At 42.2% G+C, this 26330-nt stretch overlaps 1 protein-coding gene across 1 annotated transcript in view; it reads right to left on the reverse strand.

Annotated features, from left to right (window-relative positions):
- Positions 1–22436, reverse strand: part of PDE10A (phosphodiesterase 10A) — a 365274-nt gene extending 342838 nt beyond the window's left edge. Inside the window, exon 1 of the mRNA XM_057406923.1 lies at positions 21965–22436. Coding sequence (XP_057262906.1) covers positions 21965–22055 — 91 coding nt within the window. The 5' untranslated portion in view covers positions 22056–22436. The remainder of the gene's footprint in view (positions 1–21964) is intronic.
- Between the last annotated feature and the right edge of the window lie 3894 nt (positions 22437–26330).

A 26330-nucleotide genomic window follows, 5' to 3' on the forward strand; every position in this document is an offset into this window, starting at 1 on the left:
TTTATTCTCAGTATTAGTGTTTACTTCAGAGGTATTCTGTTGGCTAATTGTAAAATAGGAAATCACATCGTATGAGCAAAAAGATTTCAGAGTCTGGGTTTTATTTGAGCATTAAGATTTCTATACTGACAATTCACACCACCAGATTTTTTTTAATTAAAACTGGGAACTACGAAATATTGTTTCCTATGTGAGAATCTGCATAGGACAGTAGGATATCTGGTTTTAAAAGACGTTTGACCAAGCTTTTCCTATAACAAGGCCGGATCAAAAACTGCAGGGGCAGGCTCGTAGAATTTTGCATGAGTTGTAGTCTTACAAATATCCTCAAGTCTGTTCAGGCAGTCAACTTTAACCTTACATTCTGGGAAAAACGAATCTTTTCCTGTATTGTTTCTAGTACTTTGTGCTGACAGCTCTGATGCTTTATTACATTTTGTGTCTTACCCTGAAATGCCATCCTATTTTGCATGACTGAAGTTTTGACGGCTCTAATTGATTCATTGTAACTGCAGTAAAATCATCATGTATTATGTTCTTCTACAAGAAGCCCCCTTTCCCCTCCCAACAGAAAAAAAGTAAAAAAAAAAAAATCAGTTAGCCATAATTATGAAAAAAGAAGAGAGAGAAGGTGCAGATGAAACTGCCTTTTGTCTGGCTTGGGTATTCAACATTTTTTCCAACATAATCTCATAGATTAACAGAAAATTCAGTTTAGGACTTCCTTATAACTTCTAATGGTTAAACCCCGACAAGATTCCAGTACCTACTCTCCAGTTGGGAACTCAAAATCCAAGTCATCCTTGTTTTACTTCAGTGAATTTTAATATTCCTGATTGTGACAAAAAGAACTGGTTCAATTTGAAAGTGAAAACATTTGTTTTACCAAGCTTTGGAACATAAAAGTGATGGAGAACCTCATTTACCAGACATATGAAAAATAGGTAACACTATTGAGCAATAGCTAAGTAAATAGCCCATTTATCAAAAACACACAGACAGAAAGACCAGCTTCAATCTAGGGAGGCATTTCAGAATGTAAAACAGTACTTTGTGCTATGAGGATTTAACTCTCAGTTAAGGTTTTAAATTTGACGGGGTTTATGTTGTTGGTTTTTTGTTGCTGTCGGAGAGGGGTTGTTTGCTTGTTTTTGGTTGCTGGCTTGGTTTTCTTTTTGTTTCATTTTAGTTAAGAGGAGTTAACTCAAAGCAACCTGGTCTAGTGGAAGGTGTCCATGCCCATGGCAGGGGTGCTGGAACGAGATGATCTTTAAGGCCGCTTCCAATCTATTGAAACCTATTCTAACCTAAGGTCCCTTCTAACCAATCTATGATTCTATGACCTCAGCTTTCCTCTTAAATGTTTTAAAATAAGTATTTATAGGTAAAAGAAAAAAAAAAAGAGCCACAAGATTTTCAAAGTCAGGGCCAAAACCAATCTGCATGAAGTACAACTGTGTATTATTATCAATTGAAGCTCTGGTGACTTCAGACCAAGTCCGACCCTCCCACCCAAACTTTGCAGAATTCAGATCTACACCAGAACTTCAGCATATCTTCACATACCATGAAGGGGGCCAATGCCACAGCAGAGAACCCCAGAGTAACTGGGAGAAAATATTTTGATGTCTGATTTTAAAAACGCTTACTCCTAAAAGCTTAGAGAACAGAAACCTGCATACTGCCTGATAAGTGAAAGGAGACAAGTCAGACCCTACAAGGAATCAATCCTCTAACACAAAACACTACACACTCAAATGAGGTATCACTTAAGTCTCTCAGGCCCTGCACCACTAATCACATCACAGTAACTAAACACAGCCAGAGAGATTGTAAGCAAGAGGAAATGACAAAAAGGTACAAAATAACCTAAAAATAGCCATACTAGTGATGAGACAACTGAAAAAAAAAAAAAAAAAGACAAAAAATGAGTTTTTCCTCCATCAGTTATACCTGACTTTCCAATAACATGGATGGACACAGAATAACTTAGCAATTAAGGATCAAAACAACTTTACACTAAAAGAAGAAAATGAGAACAGCTCTTTGATGCCTCTCACATCCTAAGAAGTTTTGCAGTACACAACAAGTACACACTACAAATCCACACACATACATGGAAACACCATCATACCAACTTCACATGGGTTTCAGTTGCTTTAAATCTTGGGGGCTGAATCATGTCAAAAACCATAGGTAAAAAATTTGATTTAGCATCAACGCAAGTTTTTCACACAAGCAAGCTGGAGGTTGCTCAGCTCAGCCAGTGGGATCCAGCTGAGCTTCCATGGAAGGTGAAGCCCAGGTTAGAACATGTAACAAAACAAGCAAGTGACTCAGGCATCATCTGACAAAGCAGCTCTTCAGATTAACAGACCCTAGTGCAATCCAAAACCCTAAAGAACGGTTGTAGCAATAGTGCATGTATGATCATATAAATTCTGTGAATTATGAAATAGTGCTGAAGTGTTTATAAACAAGCTATAAAAGGAACAGGATGTGTACTGTGGAACAACTTAATACTGCATTAGATATTCCAAGGTTTTTTCAAGACAATTGGCAAAAGTTGCAGTGCATGTTTCAGTCACTCCCACCCTTCAACATTTAAATAACTGTTTCTGCAACACATATTCCTTCCCAAACATTTTAAAACAAGCAGGAAGGGTCTGATTCAAAGTGCACTGAATAAATCAATAATTTAAACAAACCCCACCACCTGCACAGATGAATTTCAGCACCCACCAAAATACAAGAAAAAATTACTTCCATTGTGCTTTGGAGATTGCACCTTTTGAGTCTGGGGAGGCAGGAAGAATCCAACTGCTATCAGAGAGACTGCCAATAGCAAGTGAGTTTTGAAAGCTTCCTAGTTATAAATGGAAGACCAAAATAATTTTGAAACTTTTTATAATCTCAGTGCTCCCTTCAGTCTTCATCAATTAGAACAGATATTATGCCACAACAGCTACCATTGAATTCACATGCTCCCAACTAATATAGGAATGCTTTTTGCGCATGTGGGATTGGTTACTTTCTGTGGTGACTTAAAATACCAGACAGCACTTCTATAATCAGGTTGGGTTTGGGAACACACCCAAAACACCCCCATCCCCTCTATAATGGCTAACTCTGATCACCTGCACATTCTGTCAAGAAGTTAGATGCTATGCCTCTGTTAACATGAAGATAAAATGGGTACCAGAGGGACAGGGAGAAAGTAGTGGTTAATGTTTAGAGGAAGAAATGAGAAGGAAGGCAGCAGAATGTGTCCCACCTCTTTTTAAAATAGGATTCTGGAGATTGAACCTTCACTGGGACCTTGTGGTAGACTTGTAACAAAATGGTACAACAAATGCTGAATGCCTCAACAAACTGGCAATACCAAGCACTCATACCTAGGGCTGTTTTGCTCCCAATCCAAGTATGTGATAAGGCAGAACAAAAGGCAGAAGTGTTTTAGTAAATACGTAATTTTTAGGACAGATGCATCTTGTAGCACCACTGCCATGCACTAGCACCAAACACAGTGATTGTTTCTTTGATGAACCTTTTCTTTTTCCCAATTCCCTCTTACCTCCCCCACCACCATAAAGCAACTCAACAAGTTTCTCCCCCTTGTACTTGCACCAAGGTCATCAAGAGTTTAGTATCAATCAAAAGTACTAAACGTGCACAATGAGAACATTTACTCAAACCAGATAGAAACAATCATTCTGCTCCAGAGAATAAATCAATCCCCTGCTGACAGGTATCAAGAGCTGCCCTTCTAATTCTATTTCTCCACGTAAGAACTGCTTGCCTGTTCTTTGGGATAAGAAGCGGTCCAAGACCACTTGAGACAGCAGGGTTTACTTACACCAGCTGTCCAGCATCAATTCTTTCGGACCTGAATAGTTGAGTCCTTTACTCCTACCTTTCCAACTACAATAGTTTTTCCAGTAGCTGACTGCTCCTGGCAGCATGCAAGGGCACTCCTGCAGCACAGAGTGGAAGTTATGGACCCCCTCAGGTGACTTGTCCATAGCACCCAACTCCAACCTGGCAGTTTCCCACAGAACGGTTTTCCCTGCTTTGCAGGGTAAAGCTCATGGGGGAGCACTGGGACTGCAGCAGAACACATTACCCTTATGTGTCAGACTATCTAATAAGTTAAAAAGAATAGCCTACCTTCATGCTCAACACCTCTCTCTCTGGCTGTTCTTGGCACACTATTTTTATATCTATTAGAATAAAAAAGTTTACAATGTGTTCAGTACGCTGAGAGCCAAAGTGAGGCCATCCTTAAAAAATGTTCAGTTTCCTACTCCCAGCAGCTCCTAGGCTAATGTCTGCAGCTAGATTCTTACTGCTAGGATGGAGTTTTAATTTTTCATAGAATTTTTCTTTGTTGCAGTGAGCTCTGATTGTAGAGGAGAAAATTCAAAGGTTGCCCTGTTGTAAGAAAAAAAATAAAAGAAAAAAGATCAACAGAAAAATGTCTGAAGAACAGGTTGTGTTATACCTAGAGGAATTTAGGGACTGTGTAGAAGGTTCCCCAGAATGAGTTCAGTGCGTTGACCATGAATGAGCAGAAAGAGCACAGCAGGTTTGAAAAGGAGGATAAAACACACAAAACAGAATACAACAAAATAGGATAACATCAAACAGATTTTGTCCAAATTCGACATATTTCGTTTTTCTCTTCTAAAGTATTCTGGCTGAACAGCACAGCTGTGAGGCAGTCCTAAGCTTTGGTACAATCCTGATCTTTCTCCCCAGTAATTTTTAAGGATAGCAGTTTTGGTCAAATCCTTTATGTATTGGTTCAGTAATTTAGATAAACGAAATACTACTATGTACGTCTATACTTTATAACATGACTGGAAAATTCTGGATAGAACTAAAATTTCTTGACAGATTGTCAGCAATATCAGATTCTTCTCCATCATGCCCCATAAATGCACAGATTTGACTGCTTTCTTAATGTAAAAAAAAAAAATAACAAAATAAACATCAAAAAAAATAACAATCAAACAAACAAAATAAAATCCCACAGCACATAAAACTCAGTAAGAGTTCAGGAAGTGCATTTCAACATGATTACAATACTTTTTAGGTAAATTAAGTCACAGCCCTTGGCTATAACATAGAATCATAGAATAGTTAGGGTTGGAAAGGACCTTAAGATCATCAGGTTCCAACTCCCCTGCCATGGGCAGGGGCACCTCACACTAAACCATATCACCCAAGGCCTCGTCCAACTTGGTCTTGAACCAGGGATGGAGCATTCACAACCTCCCTGGGCAACCTATTCCAGTGCCTCACCACCCTAACAGGAAAGAATTTCCTTCTTATATCCAATCTAAACTTCCCCTGTTTAAGTTTTAACCCATTACCCCTTATACTGTAATGGTCCACATATTAAGTGCCTTCTATGTGCTATGACTTAGGTATGTACTGCAAAACTTGGCTTCATTGTACTTCATTGTACTTCAAAATATCAGAAGAAAAAAATTCATGTCCTATGGCAGAATGCTTTATTAAAAATAATGAGGTTTCAAGAACTTACAATATTTGCAGGAAAAAACATTTCAATGGGGAAATACATGTTTTGCACCATTTATAGTTCTGCAGTGAGGCAAGTGACATCAGCCTTAACAAAAAAAATTACAAAAATCACAGCAAAACTTCCCAACCTACGCAATATATTCAGGTTCTCTCTTACTACAACATCAGCTTGAGAATCTCCCTTGTATATGGGCATACACCAGCTAGACAAGCTCTCTCATACACACGCCCTTTCACACAAACACTCCTGCCTTTGCATGCTTGCACACAAACACTGCGCTCACATATTAAGCACGTAATCAATCCTCCGAGCTCTGTTGCTCTCCCACACGAACACAGACATGCTTCATACCTTCTCCTGCATTAGAAAAACATGGGAAGCAGCTGTCACTCTTTGATCTCCCAACTCAAGCCAGTCAAATATGCCCCATCTCTGCCGCAGATGCCCCGGTCAGCCTTGCTGGCGATACCCTCCTCGCAAATAGACCATTGTTTTTGCTTCTCCCTACCTAACACTGATTTGTTTTCCACCCCAGATCTTCTTCTTTCACACTGCCATATGCCCCACAGGAGGATCTATATTGCTGCTCTTTCCAGCAGTCAGGTCTGAAGCAGTCCAGTGTTGTACCCAGCACAGCCAAGGCCAAGAGGTGTTCTGCAACACACAGCATACCACAAACTAGCCACTGAGATCAGTGAGCACCACAGGTTTCTCTCTTGGGTAATAACTTCACACTTCACTATTCTTTGACTGACCGGTGTTTGGGCAAATGGGTACACAGAAAGAATATTTTTTTTGTAATCTAGTAAAAGACCTATGCTTCGAAACCTCACCTGACTCTACTTTCACTTCATAGGTAAAAAATGAAGAAGGGACAATTCTAATGTTTGGGCCAAACCCCTTAAAATGCAGTCTCAGGACAGAGGGGTCTAAAAGAGATGCAAGGCCTGTGGTTTCAGTGCGTAAAAGGCAGGCCAGCCAAAATGCGGAAAAAAAGAAGACAAACTGCTTTGTTGTTAGGGATCTCAAAAGTGTTGTTGAAAGCAGCATGCTGCACTTGCAAGGAGAAGGACCAAAAGCAAGGCTTAAGTACTTCTGGCATTTCAGGGAACGTTAACAATATCCCCCCAACCAGGGCAGAAGGTTGCTATTACTCACAGAAGTGTTTAAACTTTATGAAAGACCTCTGCCAGTTAAATGTCACTTTAAACCACTTCTCTTTCTCTCCCCAGATGCAGAGCAGGAGTTCATGTCTACCCTTTGCTCCAGACATTCCTCAGTACCACTCACGGTGATACTGCTACAAGGGAGCTTATGCCAGTCCTGAAGAACTGGTGCAAACTCCTCCCTGAAGATGGAACCAGAACATAAACCTCAGCATCCCACATACTGAAAAGTCTCCAAATTCAGCATTAAACCACAGAGTTTCTGCTTCACACAGAGTGGACCAAACCCACATCCACTCCTAAAAACGGAACCAACTCATAGTGGCTATTTTGTTGTTTGCTTCTTAAGACAGTTACATTGGAATGCACTTTAAGAAAGACTTAGATATATCCAGAATATAGCTTTATCTAAATGTTCACTTTATTATCAGATTTTCTGCTTTGATCTGCAGACTCTTAGAAGACACTTAAATGAGTTCTGTTTGTAGAGCACTTGGGATACTGGCACCTACCAGGGCTGTGACTTACAGCAAAGGCTACAGGGTCCCAAAAACATCTGGGAATGGCATCTTCTCCTTTTTTCAGAAAATGAATGGTTAACAGACCCACAGCTGGGGATCTCTGCAGGCAACTAAGTCATTTTATTAATGAGTGAAAGAAAAATAACCCACTGGAGAAACTGTCGTTCAGAAGTCTGGGAACCATGTATTTCCAGCAGGACTAGCAAGCAGCCTTTAGACATCACTGTACAAACAGGGAGGCTTTTGGCACACAAGAATCTCAGAAGTGTAAGAGAGCTCTCCATGTCAGGCTTTGCTAAAAGCAAAGCCCCTAGACCTGACTGCCTTTTGTACATATAGCAAGAGCTACATGCAGTGGCATGAGCAGTTTCTGGGATGGAGAAACCTGTCTGCTCTGTGACCACCTTAGCTCAATGAAACTGGAGATCCCATTTCTTCCCTATCAAGCTTCTTTCATATTTCACACCACACAGCACCTCTCACCTAACTGTAGCTTGTGTCTGTGCCCTAGTAGGAACTAAACTGAAAGCAAAAACTTGTGCAAGTAACAAGGACTACCAAAACTATTAGTGAAAAAAAATCCTATAAGGACTGTTAGCAGCAAATTAAAGAAGTAGCATTCCATGATAGTCTAGTTGAAGCCCCTCTAATTGGGACTTTTTTTACTACTCTGTTGTAATAAACGTTCACTTTGAATTGCGCATAAGCCTGACAGGAAAGAGATCTTGAGGAGGAGCTTCACCATAGAAAGCTATCAGCAAATGAAAGATGGTTGGACACTGGCTGATAACCCTATTCGTGTCCTGCCACTTCATAACTGGCAATGTCACAAAAGTTTTCACTGACAAATTGTGTACATCTCAACACAAAAGGCCAGAATGGAACTCCAAGCAGGCTGCTACAGGTGGAGAGGTTACTTGTGAAGGCTGCTGAGAGAATGTGCTCTTTGGCTTCAACCTAAAAATTGCAGGCAAGTTGGCCATAATGTCAGCAAGAAGCAGGGAAAACATTTGCCTTTTAAAAAGTTGCAAAAAACTTTGCTCCCAGCTTTCTTTTTGTTGGAACACAATGGAAGCCAACCCTCCTACATAGCCCATGGCTGTTGAGTAAGCCTGCCAGGGAACACCACGTAACATTTCTCAGGCTGTCTTTGGTATCTTCTTAGGATGTAAGACCTAAATAACCTAAGATGAGATGCATCTAGTCTTCTCTTTCCCAGTGGTGTCTTGCCATGAACAGCTGACAGAAGCTACCCCTTTGATCCCTGCATACATATGAAAACATGAAGGGAACAAAATTAATACAGGCAGTCTCTTCTCTTAAAGCAATCACTGCTCAGGGCTTTAATCAGTTCCAGTATTCCTTCAGCAGAATCTAGTGCTGGGAGATACATCTCCTGTTGACTGGAACTGTCCCACATGTCCATTTTATTTAAAAACAAACAAACAAGCTTATTCCCTTCTTAAATCCCTCTCCTTCCACCCAAGGAGGTCCAAAGGATTTTCCAAGGGTAAGGGGTTGTTTGTTTATACTAACTGCCTGCTGCTTAGAGAAGAAGCAGAAGTCAGTAACCTTGACATAAGACATGTGTTCAAGCTACCATAAGATAAATGACCCACTATTGGAGGCAGTAAAATAAAAAAACCCTCAGATGAGAAAAAGCAAGTTTGGGAAAATTTGAAAGCCAAGCTTTCACACAGTAATTGACCCCTAGACTAATGTGAAGGTAGAACTGTCAAAATATAGAAGAAGCCTGCCTGCAGCTCCTAAAGAAGCCCACTCACAATAATCAGGGTAATTTGCCTCCTGTGGTGAAAGGACTCTCACAACACATGTAAATGTCTGAAATGTGAAACTTCCATGAAAAGACAACGGAAGGCACTTGAATGCTGTAAATGTTTATTACAGAAAAATACATTCAGCAAACATTTAAAAAAAAAAAAATCTGTATTCAAGAAGGATTTCTTCCAATAACTGTTTAAGTCTCATGCCAGATTCAATTCAATCACCTTAAACATTACATCAGGAATATTCATAGTAGGCTCCTCATCAGCTCAAGCAAGGGTGAGAACAGCAGATGAATATTCATCCCCATTTCCCTTTCCCAAGCAGCATCAATCTGTTGCTCTAGAGTAGTTAAGCAGAGCCCAATTGTACAATTTTAGTGCAATACCTCTAACAATTTTCCCTATGCAAGAATGTGTTTTAATGTCAGGTACCAGATCAATGTTGTCCTTGCTGACATGGCACAGAATTCTAGAAATAAAAATCTATTCCTAACTATGCCCAAATTCAAAGTACTGCATTTAATAACTTAGATTTGAGGGGGAAAAAAAAAGCTCATTATCAATGTATTATCTAAAATAACCAATTTAAATCAATTTAAGGTGGTGAATTCTACCAGCCTAGTAAAAGAGAAAAAACAAACAAACAAGCAATATTCTACATATTCCTGCAGCTAAAAGTATCTCTTCTGGAAGGTTAAGAAGTTCTGGCATGCAGCTAACCGATACCAATAGTCAGGCTGAGGATTCTGGGGTAAGAGAAAAAAGGGCAAAAGCAGCTTTTCCACAGAGAAGTTTCAGACTTACGAAGTACAGCAAATTATTTTTAATATTACTACACACACACACACATATAGATATCACTCCACTTTCGTAACCATTTCCTCCATTCTTTCTGTACATCTTTGAACACTTACTATCATCTCTTCCACCTGGATAATTCAGCTAGCTTTTTTGGAGTAGGTGCTTCTCATCTTTTGCTACCTAACAAACTCCTTGAGTTATTTTAAAATAGAAAAGCCCAAATAAAACAAACTGGTATAAGAAACAGCAGGATTTTGTTTGTAGAATGAAATGGAGATGACACCAAATCTCACCCCTGTTTCTTCTTCAGTCCCAAACCCCAGTCCTCACCAAGTCCCAGATTTGAGAAGACAGTGATAATTCACGCTCTAAGAAAGCAAGTTCTGAGCAGAGGAAGGTAGAAGGAAGAGGACAAGGAAAGAGAAGAGTGTTTATCAGGATGAAAAAGCAGAAGAGAGCAAAATGAACAAAGATGGGTACAAATACAACAACGTGTTGGCAGCATAAAGAGACATTTGGGTTTGTTCAACATTGCCTTGCTGTCTTCATGCTCTTCAGTGACTAGGAAATTGGTAAATGCAGATATTCTCTCACAATCACACCAACAAACAAAAAAAAAACAACACCCAACAACAACAAAAAAAAACAACCCCAAAACACCACCTGTACCCCCCACCCTCCCAAGCCTAACCTGGTACTAATATTGTGTAGGCATAACATTACAAATATTAAAAACTTATGCAGGACTTTAGTAATAACTTCTGGAGCTTTACAGACATCATGCTCCAGACATTCCATCTCTAGTAACCCTCAGTTACAGCAGCACAGTTCAACAGCCCTTCTAACAGCACCAGCATGGCATTCCCTTTTATGCAAGGACATAAGGTAGGTAAGGAGTTACTCAATGTCTTTTGTTATTTTCTAATAAAATGAGAAAGGTTAAGAGAACTAAAAGTTACTGAGAAGCAGATCTGTGCCAGCAGTTTCCAACGATGACCTGACATGATTTTTCCTCCAACTGACATCCAAGTAGTTATGGACTTTATACAGTCCAGCCCAGCACTCATTTCAAAATGAACTTGCTGTACCATTTGGTACTCCAGAGACATCTGGAGGATGGAAGAAAATGGTCAAGGAAAATCATTCGCTTACGCATTATCATAGCACTTATTTAGGTTTTCTAAATTAAGCATAAACAATCAGAGAGGAAGAAAGCAGACAGTGTCCTGCAAGAGAATTTGGAGGATCATTTTAGAACAAAAAATTAAAAGGGAAGAATCCAACATAAAACACCAAAATCCAGTGAAGGGAGCTGTAAAATGAAGTCACAGCATTCCCTGTTTGGAAGCTTTTCCTAGATTACCATCCTCAAAAAATCTATATAAAAATATTTATTAATCAAATTCAACTTGTGTTCCAAGAAACCAATAGCAAAAAGCTCCACCTGTCAAAAAAAACCCTCTGTAATAAACTTGTACTACTATAGCCATAGTAGTATGCTCTCAGTAACACCTACCCAGCCACATTACCTTTTATAAATTCTCCTGCATGGCAACCAAAAAAATTAAACAACAAACACTACCAAAACCAAATCAGAAAAACACCAGTAAATCACTCTCCATGATCAGCAGGTGGATTTTGTTTCCTTTCCATTAGATTTAGTGGGTGATAAAAGATAAACAAAAAATCCCAACCATCCTAACACAATACTCCCTCACAGCAAGCAAAAGGTGTCTCAATTCCCTCAGCAAGCATTTTAATGAGTGAATGACCTTTTCTTTCATCTTCTTTTTGGGGGAAGACAGAGATATTTCACTGCAGAATAAAATACTGAGCACATTTAGTTTCTTTTAAATAAGAGTATTTTCAAACAGAGAAAAGAAAGGATGACCAAACAAGAATCTCTGTATGTTTAATACCATTACCGTCAAAAATACTTTTGTTTCAGTAGCAGAGGAAGGGATATCAAACTCGGTAAAGAAGAGTAACTCCCAAATGGCAACCTAGTGCAAAGGACCACCTGACCAGAATGAACCATGACCTATTTCACAGTTTAATTTGCATAAACTAACTGGTGTCATTCAAGCTGAGTCATGTCAAGCCTGCACACTTGCAGACTGTACGTGTTTGGAAACAGAGGTCATTGCTTTGAAGGTCACAAAATGCCACGTAAGGCACTACGTGGTTTGCCATGACTATGAGCATGGCACAACAAGGCGAGAAATTTTTTTCTAAGCTTTGTGGCTTAGAAGTCTTGAAGCAAAACATTCTGACCAAATCCTGCTTACATTTGTTTGACATTGGGTGTTTTTCTGTCACCTACGTGTTCCATTCCATCCTGCCATTTGAATGGCAGCAATGTTATTGCAGAGTACAGATGCATCTGACTATCACAGAGATGGGCATTTCTGAGGAAAAGGAAAATAGTGCCAGAAAACTGTATATAAAAGAGAAGGTAGGAGTAAGCAGACAGAACTTCCTTGCCCCTCCTTCATTCTCTCTTTGCAAGCCTACCAGAAAACATTCTCTACCCTATCTGCTGCTTCCCCTCTGTTGATTTCCTTCTCATGGTTGTCTACACAGGACTTGATAGTAATACTGTGAGGTAAAGAAAAACACCTTGCACAAAACTGGCTTGCTGGAGTAGTGAGAGAAGAAATGAGTAAATAGAAGGAGGTAAAGAAGGAAGAGTTCAATTACTTCAAGAAAACAAAAAAAAACCAAAACCATAAAATGAGCAATTTTTAAAATACAGCCCTATGTGTGCCAGATTTACTACATTGTGGGCTCTTTGGAGCAGGGACTAAGCAAGACTATGAAATTCAGTGCTCAAGTACAAGCTTACCATCAGCTGATGCTGCCTTTGGACATGACCTCATTGTAAAAACATTACTCTTGATCACAGTGGTCCTTGAAAGCTGCCTCCTGGCTAGTTGATCCTTATTACAGATCTGATAGTGGCTATTAGGTATACCTGCATCGGTGTCTTTAAAAAAAAAATGAGAGAGAAAAATACCTGGGGAGTTGGGGTGGGGGAGAAACTAAAAAGCACGTCTGAGCAAATGATCTTTACAGTCCCCCCTCCTGCTGCTAGAAGCTTCCCACTCAGCTTCTGCTCCTATTTGTTCCTCTTTCTCTGGCAAGAACTACTCTTAACTGTGCTAATTTTCCTTTTTGTGGGTTAATGTTGGGTAACGCACTTGCAATTGCCCACAACTAATAGATTTCCAGTGATTGACTTTACTGCACTCCTGGCAGTAAGCAGGGCATATTTCTTGAACCAGGGTCATTTTAAGGGATTCCAGAAAGTACCTTCAGACATTTCATAGCTTCAGTTAAACAGCTACTTTCCTGGTCCCAGGCATGATTTTTAGCAGGAGGACAGTATCTTCAAAGGGAAGTCACTATCCCCTAGAATATTAAATAAGAACCATTTCAAGACTTTGAACAAAGCATGAAACATGACCTTTTTTCATCTATTTATTTAAGGCTAAACTTGGCAGATATGAAAATATCCAACTGTAGTTAGACAGCCATGATCTCAGCCTCTGGCTGTGCAAAGACATCTTAAATCTGTAGGTTCTGTGCAGATCCAGGGGATTTTTGCCAAAATGTTTCCTGAATAAAATTAAATATTCTTTCATATTAAGCCTTACTTTTTTTTTTCTTCCTCTTTCCTTCACAATCTATTATAATCCCAAATTAAAAATACATAACGCTTTAAGATTAGTGGTGCTTATTCTGCAGTTTCCCAGCTAAAAATGACTGTTATAATTCTCCAATGACTTAAAAAAAAAGAAAAAGGTGAATTGTCACACATCTTCTACCTTTAAAAACCGGTGAGGCACAGCCTATTCCTAATTACTATCCTTTTACCTGGAAGTGATACAGGGAGAAGGCAAGAAAGCATAGTCCTAACAAAAAAAAGATAAAACATTGGAGCACCTAAGGCCCAGCTTGCAGTTGCAGAATGAATGGCATCCGCCAAAAGCACCTTGTAAGAAGCTGCACACCAGAAGCTGCTTGCATTATTAGCTGCAAAGCTGTAGAGGAAGGATTATCTAGATGCTTTGGCCCTTCAAAACCCAATCAAAGTGTTGCATACAGTTGTATACATATCATTTCAAATCTGCTTCTACTGTTGTTGTGCCAACCATAGCCCTGTCGTCTAGCCAAATGCTTCCATCTTGTGCACCTTCAACTCCCCGACTAAATCTCACTGTGTCTTTTTCACATAGGGTACTGAAATCCCAAGTATTTTCAGATTTCCGCATGCAAAGGTAAGCATATGTATTTTGAAGCTAACAGGCTACTCAAGTCAAAGGACAAGTGATATAGGAACAACCAATGTTCAGATAGGATCATATGCAGAAAAAGTATATGGATCTTAATTAGCCTCTTTCATTCACCATGACCAGAACTCAATGCAATCCACATGATTTGCCTCAAAACCCTACATGGGCCACAGCACTGTTGCCTGGAATCAGAAGTTCCACTGCATGAAAACACTGCAGTTCTTCACACAGTGTAAAGAGAACAAAATATCTACCAACATCCCCAAAACACTGAAAGAAAGGCCCTTGAGTTAACCAATGCAAAAATTGGTCTGTGTGACATTTCTGGCGTTTCCAAGAAGGTACTGACCTTCAGAAGCAGCCAAGCCTTTCTTACCCTAAGGAACAGCAGCAGAGGAGAAAGCCTTGCCCTCAGGTCCCCACATGCAACTGAGGACAATCTCCATGCCCTGCAGGCACGTTCACCTGTTAGTTACCACTGCCCAGACAAGCCATGATGCCACTCTGTGAGTCTGATTTTGGTTTGGCATTGAAAGACACTAGAAGCACTCCTGCAGTCTTGTATAGATGGCAAAAATCAGCTGAAAAGCAGGAGGAAGGCTACTTAATTGTTTCTTGACAGCCTCGATGTGTGAGTGCCTAGTCCCACTTCTGGCAAGGTCACACAAAGTTTAAGCTATCTGGAACCTGTTTAATTTTTTTCCAAAGACAGCTGGAGAACTTGCATGGGCAGTTAAAACAGAGCCCTACCATCTGATCTTACTCATTTGTGATCCTTAGTTACAAAACATAAAATTAGAAAGTGATTAACAATACACAGAGCAGATCAGCAAAGCCTGAGTAATAATTATAGACAGCATAAGCCCATCTTGGCTGTAGTCATGTAAAAGGAAATATAATGACAAAAAAATAATGCAGGTGAATAAAGACTAAAAGTGAAAAATAAATCAGATTTTCCATGTGCAGGGTCTAGAAAGCTGAACTGATCACAAACAGAACAGTCAATTTGCTTATCTTGCATGGATATTTTTTATGCTAACTTAACAGCTATATAAAGATTAAGACAATTGCATTAAAATGATTACGAAGAAGGGATATTCTTGAAGATGTGTCCCGACATTTAACTTATGCTCATGCAGAGGTTGCCTTCTCCAGGTGCCTTGCCATCTTCGCTCTGTCATTTTTCTACCTTTGTCTCTAAAGTGAAGGCTTCTTCCCTTGAAGGCTAGATATCTATTAGTGGTTTCCAACTACAATCTGAGGAGAATCTATGTTTCCTCTCTCATTTCTTACAATTATTTCATGCAACTGTCAAGTATGACTCCTTTGCTTCTGATCTATATGTACTGGTTTTCATTTTTAATTTTCTCATATTATGTCTGGGCCCAACACTAACTGAAAAACAATGTAAGAATCAATTTCCAGCTGCCCCTCAGCTGAGATGCGGTACTCAGCTAAAACTCAGTGTGGATGGCTTTAATACAGCTTGACACATGAAATACAGCTGCTTATTCCACATGTTAGCAGACATACTAGGAACAAGCTTAAGAACACAAGCTCAACTGCCCAACGTGTGGGCACACCCTAAATATCAACATGATTAGCCATCACACTGTGACTGAAGTGATAAATACACAAACCAACTGTATTCTAGCCCATCAAACCCAGACAGTGTCCCTCTTCTCCTCCTCCAGCATAAAGCTACAACTGTTGCTCAGCGAGTTGCCAAGGTTTCTGTATTATCACTAGTAACTCAAAAACAGGATTACGCCCAAATAGTACAAAAACTTAAAAGGCCACGGGGTGAAAATACAAAGTGACTTCATTAATAAACAAGTGCTTCATTAGAGATGGTTAGAGTCTCTGGTTTTGCATATTAGCAACACAATACCATCATCATGGTAACTACCCTACAACTTCATGGAGCCCAAAGAAGAGTTTCAAATAATTATCACAAAGCTTCAAGAGATACTCTTCCTGCAAAGGCTGGTTATTTCAGAGTCCCATTTTTAAAACTTACTCAGGAAACTTCTCTCCTGCTTTTTGCTTAAATTTCAATTCCTGACTCACTATGTGTTTATATCATTACCTTACATGCTACATGACCAGCACAGCTGGAACATCTAAGTGCCCACAAATCATTAAAAAGTCATAAAAGTCATCTGTGTTTTTGTAAGTGTTTGGATAAATTTATTTGTAAGGCAAATCAGTAATTCCCCCAAGTCACACTTTCTAACCAAAGCCTCTATGTAAAGAACTTAAAATATCACCCATTTCCCTATGGCTCTGCCTTGTGACATCATTTGGGATAGCTTTTTTCCCTTATAATGCAGATAGTGACCTCACATCTTGCTAGCATCTCAAGACCAAGCTCTACTGAATTGTCTGACAGGAAAGTCCTCTTCTACATCAAAACACCAACTCAGCAAAATGCACAAGCATTAATCTTTGTATTTTATTTCAAACAAGGCTCATACTTACACCTAGACACATGCAAAAATACATTTCCAAAACAAATGGGAACAGGAAAGCTCCTCAACGCTGTTTACGAGACAGTGCACGGGAAAGCAAGTCAGCAAAAACACTCAAGGAAGATATATTTTCCAGGGAGTGCTTACAATGCTATTTCATAGCATATATACCTTGTCCCCACACTATCTTCCCAAACATTTTGAATTCTCCCTTGTTTTGCATCTTTCTAGCATCTCAGTTTGCAGCTTCACATATGCTGCAGCATGTTGGTAAAACTACCTTCTTTTTCAGCATGCTGAATTTGAGTCACTGAAACCAAAAGTTAGACCCCATCCACAGCATTTGGAAAGCAGATCCTTGACAGACTTGGGAGAAAGATATCAAAAATCAAAACCTAACACAGGAAACTACCAGCAACCACTGAGCTAATCAGCTTTGGAAAGAATGGTTTATTTTCCATTAACAAAGCCCTTAAAAAGCTGCTGCTGCATTTCTTTTTCAGTGACACAAACTTTTAACTCTGGACAGAGTTGAAAAGATCTCTTTTTTTCTGTGCTGTTACAGTATTGGCACAAAACCCAGGTTGTACAGTAATTCCATTCTCTTTCCCATGCCCTCACTGATGCATAAGCCTCTGTCACTAAACACCTTAACTCTGAGCGGCCAGATCTTCCAGAGCAGGACCCAGAGGCAGAGCGCTTCTTTGCTTCAGCGATCAGAAGCTAAGTGGAAAGAAAAGAATGGCCAGGGCATAGAGGGTAGAGGAAAGTAAGTATGAGAGAAACTGGAGCCTCAAACCACACACACAAGGGAAGAACTGCTTTGCTTTTCCACCTGTGTCAGAGAAACATGAAGATCAACAACAGTGTGTGGAGTTTGAAGGAATCCCAGCATTGACTTGCATGATAAAATAACAAATGGAGTAAAATCCGTAATTTTTATTGTACTGAGGAAGACAGAGTATGGGGAGAAACTGTAATTCTGAAGTAGGGCTCAATTCTGATTTCCATACATCAATATAAGCCTTGAATAACAGGACAGAACTTGGTTTCCTGTGTCCGATTATCCCAAATAAAGATTTAATAACAATCAGTAACTTAATACCAAAGTTCAAGACAAATGTGAATGCTAAGCACACATGCAAATCATCTAGTATTAGTCAGAGAGGATAGTTTAGTATAAAATGCTCCCACTAGTATTCCTAGGGAAGTATCCTTTACATAGAAGTGACCCTCAAGAAGTCTTTGGTTAGTAATAACTAAGACCCTCAAAATCTGGCAGACGCTTCCATTTGCACATGATTATGCACACATGGCCAGTCCTACTGAACTCAAATGAAGTAATCATATCTTACAAGTTACTCTTGGGCAGGCAGGAATTCAACTGAGAGACCAATTTTGTAAAGCACAGAAAAATCTCAACTACCACTCATATTTCGGACAATGGAGACCATGCAGCACTCTGAACCACTGGACCACAGATGGAAGAAGAAATACATTTATTTTCATATGCAAGCAAAATCAAGAGAGAGCCTCCCAATCAGAATTTAGAGGTTCTTCCCTCCCTGAAGCCATCATGCTCAAAAGTCCCTGCAAGAAAATTTCCAAAATCCTGCATTACATTATATCCAGGAACTGCTGGATAATTGTGTGCAGCATTACCAAATAATTTAGGCACAAATTCATGTTGAATCGGTCTTGGGAAGTGTCCACATTTTATTTGGTTGTTTTTAAACCAACACTCTCCATTTTCACATCTTCCACATTACTTTCAACACATTCATATAAAACAGCGATTCACAGAAAACAGGATCCTTCTTGATTTTTTGATTGGGGGGGGGGGGGGGGGGGGGGGGAGATACAATTTTGAGGAAAAGGGTTATCACCAGAAGGGAAGACCTCTGCTTCAAATGCAGCTGAAAAATGTCTCTGTCATTTGACTTGTATTGAAGCCTGAAAGATCTGGTCAAAAGGCAGGAGTCATCTGCTGAAATACAGCTGTCTATATCCATGCTAGATGTTTGGACTACCTTTATATTTATAATTGGCAGAAACACCACTTCTCAGATCTGATTCTGCTGACTAAATGTAGACTTCCACTTCAGGAAGAGATGAATTGCTCCCTAGAAATGTTCTGCTTCCTGCTTATAAAGGGAGTGCACAGAGCTGCATTTCAACAGACAAATCCCACCTTCTCCATGCTGGCTATGACACTGAGCTGCCATATCTAATTATCAGCTTTGCTGGAGTTCCTGCCACTGTGCCTGGTACAAATAAACCAGTGTAGTTATCCCAGGCCCCATGTACAGTCAATGGAAAGAAAGGGGCACCTCTGAGAGGCTCAGGAAAGAAACTGAATTCTCACTGGAAACGCCACTATGTCTCCACAGATCATGGGAACGAGCCTTAGGAGCTCCCCTTTCAGTAAAGTGAAGTAGTGAAGTGCCATGAGTTTGACAGGTTCAGGTTCTCTCTGTTGAGAAGATCGGAGATGCTGAGTACTCTCATCCCTCCTTTCTACACCAGTGAGGCTTCAAACGCACAGCATCAGACCCCATAATAAAAGGCAAGGTTAAAGTATGGATTAGAGAGTCCTTCATAAAATACTTTGAAGGAGAATAAAAACAAAACCACATCAGAGAAGTCTGAAAAATCTGTATCATGGCCTACATACTGTCTGTCCACCCACAGCTTTGCCAAGTGAGGATAAACAAGAGCTGAATGAAACTCCGCAAGCGCACACTTCAGTTGGCCATATATCCAGCACAGTCTGGAGCAGTTCAGAATTAATCTGCACTCTCTTAAGACTTAAAAACAGTAGTGTGGACCCTCAGAATGGTCTGAGATTCATCTGTAACCAACATATACCCTCCACTGTTCAGGTGACACAGAGATTTAAGATGGCAGTCCTAGATCCAGGCTTTCATGCACTCGCACTTCTGTCACCGAGAGAAGTCACCTCGTTAGCCGAGGACAGCAGGGCTTCTGCATTCGGCTTCTGCAGGAATACAGGATTTGGCAGCCTCCAGAAATCTGAGCTCTCTATTTTTCTTCCCTTGGTTTACGAATGCCCATTTCCCCTTCCCCGCCTCCCTGCTCCCAATGCACACGCATTTTAACACTAAACCCCAGGAGTTACATGGCTTTTCCATACTTCTGGGCAAATATTGCAGTCTCCCTGCAAACTAGTATGCCTTCTCCACAGAGGTAGTAAACCTGCTGTAAGAGCAGTGCTTCAAAGGGAAATACTTCACATTAATCCAAAAAAATTACCTGTACATCTCATGCTTTAAGAAAGCTTCCCATCCACCATTTCACACAAAATACATTCCCTACAACATTGTGATACATTGCACACTCTTAATGGTTTCTACAGTTACGTAGGCACAGCCAATGTAATTAACAAGCAACATTCCTTCCTGTAAAATCGGAGGGAGAAAATAAACAGAAGTTCACAGAAATAAATTTGAGTTCAGAAATAAAACTACAGTCATAATTTAATTTCATAATTTAGTGTGGCAAAGATGACACGAGCCTGGATTACCTAGGTGCAAGCACAGCCTTTCAATCAGTTTGATTTACAAAATGCCTTGTGTCCCCTTACCAGGGAAATGATACCTTATTTACTCTCTTTAAATACACATCAATGCTTTATTAAGTATTTTTTCTCTTTCAATTTCCCTTTTTTTGTACACACTGAAATAAAGGAAAACCAGTCTCGTTTTAAAGTTGTATTTTTGTCTTCTGTTTCTTGTTACATAACCAGAAGTGTTAAAGAGAATACTATTGTGGAGTAAATAAAATAAAAGGCATTCTCAAATATTAAAACCAGGCACACATCACTGCATCACAATAATGTGTAAGGTGCTCCTACACCCACTGTTGGCATACATTTAAATTAAAATTACATGTAATCCATAGCCAACTTCCAGGTCTCTGCTGAATGCCCTTTCTGTGTTTAACCTTCTTTATGGCTGACAAATAGGTAAGATTTTCCAGGTTAGTAACAGCAAAATTCCACACTGCAAAAACACTGAATGCTGTCATGCAAATAAAGTCATTCACAGGGTCTGAAAATGTCCCTCCCATGTCAAGATTGGTCTTAAGCAAAGAAATTAAAAGAAAATATGAATGTGGACCTTATTTTCTTGTGGGAAAGCCAAGCAATTTACAACCAACAATCACATAAACCCTAAACCATATCTTTTGAGAGAAATGGTGAATCACTACCAGTGCTCCTTTCTCATGAAACCAGTAGAGCACACCAGCCACTGTGCTGGAGACATATCCTTGCAAAAAGCAAAAACATCCATGGTGGTGAGTGAATTTCATGATCTGGGCGACTCGTGACATTATGATCCTTCACATAAAGGGTCACAGACACCGTGCTGGAGATCACACTCATTCCATCCCTCTCTGCTCTGTGTACACCTGCCCAGGCAAAAGCACCACACTTGTGAGTTCAAGCACACACAGAGACATATTCACATTGTCATCCAAACCCACCTCACCCCCACCATCTCCCACCATAGCCTCCAGAGCCATTTGAAACAGCCTGAAACACTGCTCTAAATCAAAACCGCATTTTTCTCTCCTCTCTGCATTACAGCCACAAGCCCAGAGCCCTGTAGCTCAGCCTGGTTCATCTGGGCCCACTTAGTCAAAACACACACAAAGGAAGGGAACCCACTGGGATGGCTTAACAACAAGAAATCTGGCTGCAGAACTCCTTCACACTTGTGTGCATTGCTGATTTTACACCACTCGGCTGCTACATTGATATTATCTTGTCAAAAAGTACAGAGTAGCTTTCACCACAAATACTTGGAGTTTGAAAATTACAGCAAAGCACCAAGGCTGAGGAAAAACCAACTTTAGCTGGATGCAAAGCGCACTGCAAGTGCAGCGTTTGAAACCTCAGCATGACGCAACGAAAATCATACAAGGGACGGGGGCTTGCTGAAGGAAACTGGACCCACGCAAAACCACAATGTATATTTACGTACCTATAGCTCATTTGCTGCCCCAGCTAGGATCACCCTGCAAACAGATTTGCACACAAGCTACAAATCAGCGAGGCACCGTGGCTATGCCCATGCTAGGGACAAACTGTAGAGGGGAAGGGAGCCTGGACTGCCTCAGCCATCATCCCACATCCCTTGCCCCCCTTAACCCTTCCCCTCTCAGAAGTTCAGTGTCAATGCAGTAGGCACAGCCCTGCAGTTTGAGCCCGGTGGTGAATGCAGCCTGGCCTAACTGACAAAGCCACCCCAGTGTTGGTGGGCTACAGGAGGCTGCCAGGCTGACGTGCCCCTGCAGTGGGCTCCCAGCTGCCAACCAACCGCCCAGCCACCTGCAGGCCTCCGCCGCCCTACCTTGCTCCTCGCCGGCCCCAAAGCAGGCTCTGGGGTCCTCGGGGGGGAGCCGGGCTCCGCCACCCTCCAGGGCTTTGCGTTTCTTCGACATCTGGTCGGTGTTTGGGAGTTCAGTTTCTCTTCTCTCTCTCTCTCCGGGGAGATGAGTGTATGTGGAGGGAGAGGGAGAGTGTGAGGGAGAGAGACACAGGAAGGGAGAGAGAGAGAGTGAAAGAAATCGCTGCTTAAAGAGAGGGGAAGAGACTTTGGAGTGGCTGAAGAGCAAGTAGGAGGCAGGGACTAAGTGGAGAAATCCTACAAATCACAATCCCATCAATTCAGCCCCACGTCTAAAGGGGCTGTTGAGGTCTCTCCCTTACTTGCTCATTCATCTGAGTGTGTGAGTGAAAATTAAAGAGAGGCAATAGTTCTCTGTTGTTTTTCCGAATGTTAGCGGGTGGTGCGTGTTTTTTTTTTTTTGGGGGGGGGGGGGGGGGGGGGGAAAGTAGAGGAGAAAGGAGGAATCTGACTGATATTTTTCCCTGCTGGGATTCCTTCTTGTTAAAAAAAAAAAAAAAAAAGGTAAAAGCTGAATGGATGGGGAGGCGGGGGGGGGGGGGAATGAGAGGATTAAAAAGCAAACCCCGAGCAGAGAAGGAGGAGGGATGTACAAGAGCCTGCAGGTGCAGGGAAGCTAAATTCCCTGCAAGGGTCATGTGCTCTGGGAGCCGGGGATCCTAAGCTCCCCGGAGGCTGCCGGGGCCGGGCGAGGGCGCGGGGCTGGCTGCGGGCAGGAGCGCGGCTCGGCTCGGGCGGGCTGCGGCCACCCCGCCCGGCACCTGCGGGAGCGGTGCGGTGCGGTGCTGCCGAGCTGCGCAGCCGGCTGGGAACATTCATGAATAACTCGCACCTGGCAAACTCCGCCGTGAAGTCAGTACCCCCGCAGTCGGTCGGTCCGTCTTTCTCGCTCCGTCTGTAACCCTTTCGGTCCCGGGTGCAGATGTGTCGCTCCCACTCCCCCCCTCCCGCCACCTGCCCCCGTTCCTGGACGATTTCAAAGCTGGCTAGCGGCTATTCACTCGCGGGGGGGGGGGGGGGGGGGAGGGGGAGGATGGGGGGGCGAGGACACAACTTACCCTCCAAACTATGCACAAGCTCGTCTCTGCTTTCCCCTTCAGATCAACTTTAAAGAGCAGATTTCTCAGTCCGAGAAGCAAAGAGGCAGGGGAGGAGAGGGGAAATGGTTTAGGAACAGCGGCTGCCAAGTGGGTGAAGTTCAGGGCACAATCCCGGCTCTTCCATGCTCCAGCAGCCCAGCATCTTCCCGGGGTCTGGAGAACAAGGTGTTCAACAAGTCTTCCTTGTTACCCGAAATTGATTGATGATGGCTTTCCCGCTGGGCTGATTTTAACAAAACGATGCAGAGAGCTACTCTGACGAGCAGGATATTTGAGAGGAGCTTGCAATATAGCTGCGGCTTTAATTCATCTATTTCTGTCTCTCTATATACATAATGTACAAACACACATACACATGAACACCTGTGTATGTGTATGGTCATATATAAATAAATAGAACTCTATCGGTACAGTGTTGGGTCCACAGGATCTTAGACAAGCCTGCCTCTCGGCTGCGTGGAAGTTAAAGAGTTTTTCTTAAGCGAAAGGGGCTGATGCTTGGACACATCTCACGTCCAACAGGAGGCAATGACGTCTGTAGCTTCATTGCTATAACAGCACCAAGGCTGCAATTGCCATTCACTGAAATGATAAGGGGCGCTCAGACGTAAGCAGTCTGGACCTCTAGCAAGAGACTGAAGCGAAGATGTTTTTTCCCCTCCCAAAACAAATAATAATACTAAAAAACACCTAAGGAAAGAGACGGGGGAGAGGGGAAAGGAATCTAGGTCTTGCAGTCACACAGTTCTGCAACATGATCCTCTAGCTCCAGAAACATTTATTTTTTGCAGCTGACTAGACTTTGGGAAATTTCAATGTATTATGATTGCTCGGGCGGGGGGAGGGGAGGCTTCCCCCACCCCCCTCCAGTCTCAATTATTTCTGTCTCTCTTCAAGCAGGCAGTGATTAAAGCCGGGTAAAAATGCCCTCCCCCCATCTTTCCAAATATATTTAGGCTCGGGTACATGCTGAAGTGTTTCTGGTGCGTGGCTAGATGTTCTTCAGTAGCAAATTCTTGATGTATAGTATGCTGCAACGCCTTTTTTTTTTTGGTTGGTTTTTGTTTTTTGGTTTGTTTTTTTTTAGCGCTGGAAGGTGCTTACAAAGAATAAAGGAAAAAATATATATTTTATATATATATATATATTATAAAGCCGAAGAGAGAGGGAGCGGGCTTCTTTCCATGTGGGGTCACACTCCCACGGCTTTGGCTGCAGATGGGGACGGCTGCGGCGCTCCTGAACCCTGCTAAGCCGCGGCGGAGGGCGTGGGGGTAGGGGAGCGGGGTGGCCGCATCTCGGGGCTGCCGCTCCCTGCGGCGGGAGCCCCTCCCGAGCGATGACAGCGCGGGGGTTAAGTAACGCCACCGCCTGCCAGCAGCCCGTGGCTCCCGGTAGGCAGCGGGCACGCCGGCACCGCGCCGCGCTCCCAGTGCGGGCAGCGCGCACGGCCCCTCCGTTGGGGAGGGCAGCTCCGCTCTCGGCTGCGCCGGCACACGCGTGTCCGCGCTGCCGCTGCGGTGCCACTGGGCTGGGCCGCAGCCGGGCTGGGGGAACACCGAGCAGCGCCGGGGGAGGGGGCTGTGGGCGACGCGTCGGCGGCGGGGCAGGACATCGGGGATCCCGATGTCCCCTGGCGCACACAATCCGGGCCGAGCCGCGCCGTGTCCGCGGCCAGGTCCGGTCATTGAGATGCCCGGGGCATGCTGCGTTCTGCTCTCTCATTTAATCCCCAGCCTCACACTTGGTGTCCGGATTTTTCCTTTTGCCAGGCCTGGGGCACGGCTTGTCCGGCCTCCAGATGGTTACGTGCAGTAAGTAAGTGGCTACCTGCCCAAACCGTTAAGCCAGTTGCTTTGCTGGAACAATTCTAGACGCTGGTGATGCAATACATGGTATCACTGCAAGGCCGAATCAAGTTCACTGCCTGCTGGAAGCACTCACAAGGTGCCGGGTTCCTTCTCTTGTCAAAGTTTATGTTGCTAAGAAGGGGAGGCCAGCGAACAGGAGAGCCAAAGAGGGAGAGGCGGCATAAGGGTGCTCTTGCTAGTATGGACATTAAATCTGGCATCCGTGACAGCCTGTGGCAGACGGCATCTGTTACGATGAACTCCCACATAAGGCTTTGGTGAGATTTGGCTGCATAATAAAGGAGGAGATTTTCAAATTATCAGCAGTAGATGCTTGCTTCCTCATACACTCTGATTCAGCAAGGTGTTCGTGAATGATCTGTGGAGGTTATCAGGACCTAGTAGCACATCTCTTTCCTTCAGAGAGATACCCTAAAAATTTACAGAGACCAGAGTCGGATATATTTGTCAAGTTCTAGAGGCAATCCTACGCTATGCTATAGTACATTTCTAAATGTATTTTGTTCACCCATTCAGCACACAGAAGTCACAATGTATCTGTATCAATGTAAGACACTGCATAATTCCACATCTATGTTTTTAGGAAGTTCCCATCAAGATCTCTCTTTATACAAGAGTTTCCACTAAATTATTACCATGCTGACAGACCATGGGCTTATTACAGTAACATGGAAATCAGAGATGGAAATACAGAATAGATCCTTTCCCTGGGGAGTAGATATGGGGTGAACAGGGTAATTCCAAGATCAATCATCTAAGGCTATACCAAGTCAAATTGAGTCTAACTCCCTTCAGGATTTTGTTCCATTCTCTCCATGAGATGTTGCCAAAGGAAAGCTTTCCACCCAGTTACTCCTAAGCACTCTTATCCAAATTTCATCCTATTGCATACAAGATTGGGACCATCTCAAGGAGCTCCTTTCTCCACAGTTAAACTCTTTGACATGAACAACTGTAGAGAAGGAAGAAGAAAAAAAAGGAGTGGGCAGTGCCAGTTTCCATGTCCTGCACCAACAACGGTTTCCTTTACTCACAGTCTGTAAGTGATTCTGTGCTTCATGTCATTTTGGGACAGTCTTGGAGGGAGACGGAAGAAGGGGAGAAGATGGCATGTTTCTGATTGGCTACAGACAAGCCAAAGGAGAAAAGCAAAGAGAAAGCTTTTGGAGTTAGGATAGTACCAATCTGAAATAATTACCAATGTTGGGGGTTTCCTGGTATATTGATCACCATTATTTACTGATCTTTTTTCTAAATGTAAAAATTCTAATCCTTCTCACTCCGACCTCCAGATGAATGCTGCCTTCCATCTCTGCCTAGCATTGTGATTAGCTATCA

Source organism: Pezoporus wallicus, unplaced genomic scaffold (genome assembly GCF_028554395.1).
Source record: "Pezoporus wallicus isolate ANWC-B61680 ecotype Strahan unplaced genomic scaffold, APGP_CSIRO_Pwel_v1 scaffold_6362, whole genome shotgun sequence".
In the NCBI taxonomy this organism is placed as follows: Eukaryota; Metazoa; Chordata; class Aves; order Psittaciformes; family Psittacidae; genus Pezoporus; species Pezoporus wallicus.